We start from the raw sequence: 9,675 nt of genomic DNA, 5'->3' as shown, positions 1-9,675 counted from the left end.
CCTTGTAGATTTTAATATTTTATTACATGAATTAAATAACTAAATTGATAAACTTGCTAAAATTGTTTGTCTTATTTTTTCTTAAGTTTTGTGCTTCTGTTTTCTCTCACTTTTCGCCATAAACTCTATTGATTTTTGATCTTATGATCTCAACGACACTTGGCACTCTTTGATCTCCAGTCTTGTTATTTAGAATTGCGCTGCTCCCTATATTTGTTCTGTTCTGTATCCACTCTCGTTTTTTTTCCATTTTTACTCCGCCCCATATTGCTGTAGTCACTTCACTTGCGTTTAATCTCTCAGTGTCAGTTTGCTTCCTAACTAATCAATTGTTCTGTGCCTCAGTTCTTGTCTCTGTTCTGTTTCCCAATTTCTTTTTTTTTTTAAAAAAAAAAAAGAGTGAGCGAAAAGGATTAAAGATGGTGGAAATCATAGTTTCTGTTGTTATAGAAGTTGCAAAGTGCTTGGCTCCTTCCATAGAACGCCAATTTGGTTATGTGCGCGACTACACTAGAAACTTTAAGAATCTCAATAATCAAGTTGAGAAGCTGGAGGGTGATATCGTGAGTATGGAGAACGCGGTTAATGATGCAGAAAGAAAAGGTGAAGAGATTGAACAGAACGTTCAGAATTGGCTTGCAAGCGCAAACAAGGCCATTGTTGAGGCAAAGAAATTTGTAGGTGATGAAGCTACAGAAAATAAGCATAGTTTCAAGGGTTATTGTCCTAATTTGAAGATGCGCAGTAGACTTAGCAAGGAAGCAGTGAGGCAGCTGGACGCTATAGTCAAGCTCCGGGAAGATGGGAGATTTGAAAGAATTTCCCACAGTATCATTCCTGAGGATACATTGCTTATGTCCAACAAAGGCTACGAGGACTTTGAATCAAGAATGTCCACTCTCAATGATATTCTCGGTGCATTGAGAAATCCCGATATCAACATGCTCGGGATTTGGGGAATGGGCGGCATTGGAAAGACGATGCTGGCGAAACAAGTTGCAAGAAAAGCCAAAAATGACAAGCTCTTTGATCTTGTGGTTTTTTCCGAGGTGTCCCAGAGCCCAGACATAAGAAAGATTCAAGGAGAAATGGCAGATAAATTAGGTCTAACAATTCGTGAGGAGAGCGAATCGGGAAGGGCAAGACGTCTTTTTAGCCGACTGAAGAAAGAGAAGAGGATCCTTGTCATCTTAGATAATATTTGGGAATATCTTGATTTGCAGGTGGTGGGAATTCCCCACGGAGATGGTGACAAGGGATGTAAAGTGCTGTTGACGGCAAGAAGTCTAGAGGTGTTGTCATGGAAGATGGAATCTCAACAAAATTTCGTAGTTGGTGCTTTAGCAGAAGAAGAAGCGTGGAGTCTATTCAAGAAGATGGCAGGCGATTATGTTGAAGGTAGTGAATTGAAATGCGTTGCAAGGGATGTGGCGAAGGAATGTGCAGGTTTGCCTGTTTCCATTGTGGCGGTAGCAAGGGCGTTAAGGAGCGCGAGTATATTTAAATGGAGGGATGCGTTGAAACAACTAAGGAGGCCATCCTCAACGAACTTCAAACATATACAACCAGCATATAAAGCTATAGAGTTGAGCTACAACAAATTAGAAGGGGAGGAGCTCAAGAACCTCTTTTTGCTAATAGGATATGCTTATGTGGAATCCATTGATGAATTGTTAAGATACGGTGTGGGATTGGGTTTATTTCAAGGTATCAGTAAGTTGGAAGAAGCACGAGATCGAGTAAGTACGTTGGTCTACGAACTTAAAGCTTCCTGTATGTTGCTAGATGAAGGCCTTTCTATGCACGATGTTATTCGCGATGTTGCGATATCAATTGCATCTGCAGAAAAAAATGTGTTTACGGCGACAGGTGAGCTGTTTGACGGTTGCAAGGAATGGTCAGACGAAAGTGCAGTAAAACTTTACACTTCAATCGTCTTACGTGACATCAAGACTAATGTGCTTCCTAATGGAGTACAACTGGAATATCCTCAGCTAAAACTTTTTTCTGTACGTGCTGATCATCAGGAATCGTCATCATTAACAATTCCAAACAACTTTTTCGAGAGGATGATACAGGTCAGAGTTGTAAACTTGACTTACATGAATCTACTGCCACTGCCTTCATCACTTGGTCTCCTCTCAAACCTTCGAACACTGAGTTTGTGTAACTGTAAGTTGCTGGGTTTAAGTGTTGTAGGAGACTTGAAGAAACTAGAAATCCTTTGCTTAAGAGGTTGTGGTTTTAGCCACTTGCCAGTAGAAGTAGGTCAATTGACTTGGCTAAAGTTGCTTGATTTGAGAGATTGTTGGAAACTAGAAGTTATTCCACCAAATATTTTGTCAAATTTATCCCATTTGGAAGAACTGTCTATGGGCGATAGAAGCTTTTATAAATGGGAGGTGGAGGTGGGTGGGGTCAAGAACGCCAGCCTTCAGGAGTTGAAGCATTTGCATAATTTGACCTCTTTGGATTTACACATCAAAGATGTCAACAATCTCCCGAGAGGCTTGTTCTTCGAGAAGCTGGAAAGGTACAGAATACTTATCGGATATTTCTGGAATTGGAAGTACAACATTTACAGTAGAGATTTCAGAATCGAGCTGAATACCAAGGTTTGCTTGAAGGATGTGCTGATCGTGCAGCTGCAGGGAATTGAACACCTTGGATTAGAGGGACTGCAAGAGCAAGATGTCCAGAATTTTGTCAATGAATTTCCGAACCTTAAATCGTATACAAATGTCGTAACACCTGCATATTTATAAAACTTATAAAATTAATGTCCATCATTTTTAACTCCACTAATCAAGATTAATCCTTAGCCTAAAATTACTAGCAAACTATTCTTTTATCAAAACTATCTGAAATTGTTAGGAAGAAAATACAGGCATGTACTACTTTGAATCGTAATGTTTATTCTCATCGATCTAAGTTTAAGAAATGTCATAAATCATTTTATCAATAAGCATTTGATTGGGACGTTGAAAAGAAAAAAAAAGTTATCCTTAATTTATGAAATTACGAAATTTTGTTGAAATAAATTAGACATATATGTAAGAAGGTTATTGAAACTTCCTAAATTTTGCAAATTATAGTTATTATGAAAATCATTCTGTTAATTTATACGTTAGAATAAAACTAGAAATTTCTACAGTATCAAAGTTAACTTCGAAAATTCCTCAGGTATCATATTTATATAATCAATTTAGGAGAAATCTTTAATGTTTGCAATTTAATTAATATTTTAATCTTTTAGCTTCGCTGTCACACCACCGTAACAACTAACATAACATTAATCTTTAATGTTGAGCATTATGCTTCGTAATATTATTCTTCTTCCCTTTACTTTCAATAAAATTCGCAATATTCATATAAAAAAAAAGTGAAATTAATCTTCCTATATTTTCGGCACTCTTATAATGATCATATTTAGAGAATATTCACTATTTACTTAATGCACAAGTTTAATTGTTCATATTTTGGTCAAATTAACTCAATTAAATTTTTTATTAAAAAATTTATTGATTATCAAATCTAACATATCAGATTTGGATCTGGTGCTAAACTAAATTGTACTAATTTTTGAATATCTTATGTCAATATGCATTAAGATCGCTCATAATTAAGTTTATAAGCTAAACTCAAGATGGCTTCAATGTCAACAGAGACCAGAGAAGTCGTCATATGATATTCCGTCGACCGAAATCATTTTAGAGGACGATATCAGTATTGCTAAATCACTTTTCATTGAGAAGGTAGGTTATTATTAACCCAATAGTCTTATTAATTCTCTATGATTTTTGTATTTTTGTTCTTTGTTATTCTCGTTTGTTAGAAAATATGCAAGAGTAATTAATAATTATATATTATTCAAAATTTTTCATCCCACAAGTGTTGTAGCGTGTAGCAAATACGTTCTCAGAGGAAAGAAAAGGTACTGTAGACACACGAATTGAATTAGTGATAATAATAAAACATCTGCTAGAAATTACTAAGTATGTTGTAATAACTAAATAGAAAAATTTATTGACTAATGATTATTGATTCACATCTATAGCTTGTTATTTTCTTTAATATGTGTCCTTAGAATATATGTAAATTAGCAACGAATAATTTGAAAACTTGATTAGTGCTTGTTTGTATGAAAGACTCAAGAGAACTATAACATGAGAAAGAGATTAATAAGTTTATTGATTTGTCCATCTGCAGAAATGATTATTACTTGTAGTTAACAAGAAATTATTTTGATCGAGTAGGTTGCGTTACCAAAGTTGGAGAAGTTGGAGTTGCGTTCAATAAATGTTGAGAGGATTTGTCAAAACCAAGTTTCAGCCCTATCTTGTGGTGTTCAGAACTTAATACACTTGACCCTATACAAGTGTAGGAATTTAAGATGTCTATTTTCATCTTCTATCCTTAGCAATAGCATCTTTGTTCGACTGCAGCACCTTGAGATATGGGGTTGCCCTGTCTTGGAAGAGATAATAATCGTGGACCAAGAAAAATGGAATAATAATATTGTAATGTTTCCTCAATTACAATATTTAAAGCTGCATGATCTTGAAAAACTCACACGCTTCTGCACAAGAGATGTACATATTATTACATTTCCATCCTTGAGAAAGTTATGGATATCTAGATGTCCTGAATTCATGGTGAGCCATAAAAGAACTACTAGTGACTTGGCAGAAAAGGTACATAAAGGAATTATATAATCAATTTTTCAATTCTTGTAGAGCTTAAAGTTATATTTCCATTGCCTTCACGACTTGGTTAATTTTTTACGAATAAAAAGTTATTATTTTCTAAAAGGTTAAAATTTATTGGATAAATATTTTGTATTAGCTAGTGATAATTAAGTTCAAATTCATTCTCTTCTATTTTGTTAAATTTCTTTGATATAAATATATCAAATAATCCATGCATTTTATTTTTTTATTTTTGGGTTATGATTGATCACCCAGTTATTCCCCAATTTGGAAGAATTGAGAGCTGATGCGAAGCACATAGCAACAAATAATAGTCTGTTTCCAGAGGACTTGCTTTGCAAACTTAAATGTCTTGAAGCTGAGTTTGGTGATGAGTCGACTACTATTTTCTCACTTGATGATTTCCTTCGGAGATTTCACACCATCAAAGTTCTCTGTATAGGAGGAGGAAGTTATGGTTGGGAGGCAAAAGAAACGGTTGAAAATGGGATGACGGTAATCGTAAGAGAAGTAAACAAGTGTTATGATTTGAAGCACTTCTTGAAACAAGAGTCCCCCATTGCGGACAATTTGGAACAGCTGAAGATATCCGAGTGCAGCCATTTGATTAATCTTGTGCCATCTTCGTCATCCTTTCAAAATCTAACAACTTTGGTGGTATCGTATTGCAAAGAATTGAAAAATGTATTAACATCCTCAGCAGCAAAGACTCTGGTGAGACTCAGAGAAATGAAAATAAGTGGATGCAATATGATAACAGAAATTGTGGCAGATGATGATGATGCAGCAAAAGATGAGATTATTGTTTTCAACGAATTGAAGAAGTTGACGCTTTCTTATTTGAAAAGTCTGACAAGCTTTTGCTCTGGCAGTTGTGCCATCAAATTCCCATATTTGGAAATATTAGTGGTGGATGATTGTCACAATATGATGATTTTCTCAAGAGGAGAATTAAGCGCACCCATGTTACACAAAGTGCAGCTGAAGACTTGGGATAGAGAACGTTGGGCATGGGAGGACGACCTTAATAAAACCATACAACAGGTAAATCTTAAAAGGGAAAGCTTCATCAAGAAGCGACGAGACGATCTCCAATCCCAGCGGTTTCTTCCTTCTGCTCCTCGCCCCAGTCTTAATCTTCAGACTAAGTTGGAAATTTTGCCCGCGATGGTTGCTGGGGTTTGGTCAGATGACAATAGCTTGCAGCTGGAAGCAACTACTCAGTTCCGAATACTACTTTCGATTGAGAGGAGTCCACGAATTGAGGATGTCATACAAGCTGGCGTTGTCCCGCGCTTTGTTGAGTTCCTTATGAGGGAAGATTATCCGCAACTTCAATATGAGGCTGCCTGGGCTCTTACAAACATTGCTTCTGGAACTTCGATGAACACTAATGTGGTGATTGACCATGGTGCTGTTCCAATATTTGTGAAGCTACTTGCTTCTCCAAGTGATGATGTCCGTGAGCAGGCTGTTTGGGCATTGGGAAATGTGGCTGCCGACTCACCTGGATGCCGTAATCTTGTGCTTCGTGAAGAAGCTTTGATTCCATTGCTGGCACAATTAAATGAGCACGCTAAGCTTTCAATGTTAAGAATTGCCACATGGACATTGTCTAAATTATGTAAGGGCAAGCCACAGCCACCATTTGATCAGGTAAGGCCAGCTCTTCCTGCACTTGCACAGCTTATTCATTTAGATGATGAAGAGGTCTTGAGTGACGCCTGTTGGACACTCTCCTATCTTTCTTATGGTACCAATGACAAAATTCAAGTTGTGATCGAGGCAGGTGTCTGTCGACGACTTGTTGAGCTCCTTGGTCATCCATCACCCTCAGTGCTCACTCCTGCCCTGTGGACTGTCGGAAATATTGTGATGGGAGATGATTTCCAGACTCAGTGTATAATTAACCATGGTGCAGTGCCGTGCCTTTTGGCCCTGTTGATCCATAATCATAAAAAGAGCATCAAGAAGGTAGCCTGCTGGACTATTTCAAATATTACAGCTGGAAACAGGGAACAGATTCAGGCGGTAATTGATGCTGGCTTAATTGTTCCCCTTGTCAATGTGCTTCAAGATGCTGAATTTGATATAAAGAAGGAGGCTGCATTGGCAATTGCAAATGCCACCGTTCGTGGCACTCATGAGCAAATCAAGTACCTCGTGAGAGAGGGGTGTATAAAACCATTGTGTGATCTCCTTCTATGCGTTGATCCAAAGATCGTCACTGTTTGCTTAGAAGGATTAGAGAACATTTTGAAAGTCGGGGAAGCTGAAAAGAACACGGGTAGTACCATTGGAGATGTTAATCAATATGCTCGGTTGGTGGAGGAGGATGAGGGATTCAAAAAGATTGAAGGTCTGAAAAGTCATGACAACAATGGGATCCGTGAGAAGGCAGTAAAGATTCTCGAGACATACTGGTGTGGCCGTGTGGTTGGTCCTCAGCTTGGTTTATGTTAAGGAAGCTCATCATGCTTGCTGTACAATAGGAAAAGCAGGAGATAAAGCAGAGGATTACAGCAAGAATAATAGCATACGGTTGAAAGTTGATGATCTGAATGTCCAGCTGGCACCTGGTGGTTACATAGTTACAAGCACACGTGAAGACTAGCTTAATCTGTTTTAATTAGCTATTGTTAATCAGTAGTTTGTTACAACAATGAGCTGTTAATTCAGCTGAGTATGCAAGTAGCATTGTATCTCATTCTGTATTAAGTTCAGATTCATTGAATAATGATTCCAGAACATTCATAATTCTTTCCTTTGTTTTCTTAGCTTTTGTTTAACTTTCTCACTTGCCAAACACTCAATAAACATTTCTAACTGTTTACCGCATGCAGGGAAGTCAGTAAAGATTCTAAAATATTTTTCTAATGAATGCATCTTAAAAATATCCGATGTTTTATTTGGTAGCATGTGCGAGTGTAACTAAAGTTGGGTTTACATATTCAACGGTTGCTCAACCAACCAACCCAACTAACTGTCGTTTAGTATCTCGTACAAAGAAATTATATATTAAAAAATACAGAGTAGGCAAATTGCTGCTGTTTAAAAATTATGTATTGAGGTGATGAGTTGATTGTATAAGGTAATGTCGATGACTCTATTAAATGATAGGGAAGTTTAAAATTTCAATAATGTCGCGCTGCATTAGCGTACGGTTTTGTTTCCTTACCATATGACATTGTGATAACCAATGGTAAAGCTCTTTCACTTGTTTATTTCAGGCACCCCCAAAGACTTTTCAAGTACCATATTTTAGTTAATTAATCAAAGATGCATGTGCGAATCAATAATCATGCTTGCGTGTGCGTGCCTTGAGTTAAAATACATTGGAATGCCGGAGTGTTTCGGTTGTTATAACGATGAAACTAGCCATTAAATCAGCTTATAATCATTGTAATCATGCAATTTTTTTATGAAGATAATTTAATACTTTAGTAGTGAAATTCATTGGAGTAGCTTCAACGTACATAAATGATACCCATTGCACATATATTTTTTGAAAAAAGATTAATTTTTTTCCAGCGATTTTTTTTTTTTTATAAATTATGATTTAGAATATAAGAGTTAAAATTTAACACTTAAAAACTAATATATTTCTTTCACCTATTAAATGCGAACATTATTATTATAAGTATGAACTAAAAATTAAAAAAAATTATTAGATGTTATATTATTTTGCATTTGATTAAATACAATCCTTATGATACAGACTCAAAATAAAAAGATCTGTTGATAGGAATTTACTGGAGCATGCATGATGGAGTGCTCATCTAGTTCGAGATTCTAAACTTTCTTAAAGTTTGAGAAAACTATTACACCACACTCATACACCATATGTTGTAACTAATAGAGTAAAGGATTTTGAGAGAATGAACTGCACATTTTTCCATTGATTGTAAGACTTTATATACAGCAATATACATAACTACTTTGCCTATTTTAAAGAGATAAGATAACAGAACGATATACTTTACATTTGAATTAGTTTGAATGAGTAAACTAGATAGGTCCTATATTCTAAGAGAAGAATCTGCTGACATGCCCCCTCAAGATGGACCTCGGGAGAGCAGTCCAATCTTGTCCTTGAGTTGAAGAAATCGTGGTCTTGGCAGGGCTTTGGTAAGAGCATCTGCCAACTGGCCAGCCGACGAAACATGTGCTACTCGAATGGCACCACTTTGAACCTGCTCCCTAATGAAATGAAAATCGATTGCGACATGTTTCATTCTTGAATGAAACACTGGATTTGAACAGAGTTTCGTTGCTCCTATGTTGTCACAATAAATAACAGGGCAAGAAGACACCTTAATGTGCAAATCCGTCAATAAAGAACATATCCAATTCACTTCAGCAACGGTGTTTGCAACTTATCTGTATTCGGCCTCAGTGCTGGATCTGGCCACAGTTCTTTGTTTCTTGGAGCTCCAAGATATAGGATTACGACCAAGATAGATTATATAGGCTCCTGTAGATGAAAAATCATCCTTGTTTCCTCCCCAATCCGCATCAGCAAATGCATGCAAATCAAAACCAGTGTTGCAATATAGTTGGATACCATCATTAATAGTACCTAATAAGTAGCGCATCAACCTTTTAACATATGTCCAGTGGTCTGTAGTCGGTCGGTGCATGTATTGTGATAGGCGATTAACAATAAAAGCAATGTCGGGTCGGCTGATGAGGAGATATTGAAGACTGCCAACCACGGTTCTGTATTCAGTAGCATCCGGTAATGTGGTACCATGGTGCAGACATAACTGTGCATTGGTTGGGAGAGGTGTGAGTACCGGTTTTGCTTCTAGCATTTTCGTCTTTTCTAGTAACTCCAGTATATATCGTCGTTGCGACATGATTAGGCCCTTTGAATTTGGAACTATCTCAATGCCCAAGAAGTATGATAACGATCCAAGATCTTTGAGTGAGAACTTCTTGGCAAGGATGGCTACAAACTCAGTAA

The 9,675-nt window shown here is 36.8% G+C and overlaps 1 protein-coding gene across 1 annotated transcript; it reads left to right on the top strand.

Moving 5' to 3' along the window:
* The first annotated feature begins 419 nt into the window (after positions 1 to 419).
* On the top strand, positions 420 to 7,172 carry LOC18042950 (probable disease resistance protein At4g27220). Its single transcript, XM_006432949.2, has 4 exons — positions 420 to 2,744; positions 3,636 to 3,755; positions 4,257 to 4,694; positions 4,965 to 7,172. Exons 1-4 carry the CDS (start codon positions 420 to 422, stop codon positions 7,170 to 7,172), a joined length of 5,091 nt encoding a protein of 1,696 aa, XP_006433012.2.
* The last annotated feature ends 2,503 nt before the right edge of the window (positions 7,173 to 9,675 follow it).

Source organism: Citrus clementina, unplaced genomic scaffold (assembly GCF_000493195.1).
Source record: "Citrus clementina cultivar Clemenules unplaced genomic scaffold, Citrus_clementina_v1.0 scaffold_5, whole genome shotgun sequence".
NCBI classification, from domain to species: domain Eukaryota; kingdom Viridiplantae; phylum Streptophyta; class Magnoliopsida; order Sapindales; family Rutaceae; genus Citrus; species Citrus x clementina.
Note: the sequence above shows the minus strand (reverse complement) of the source record. Positions and strands in the feature narration are given on the sequence as shown.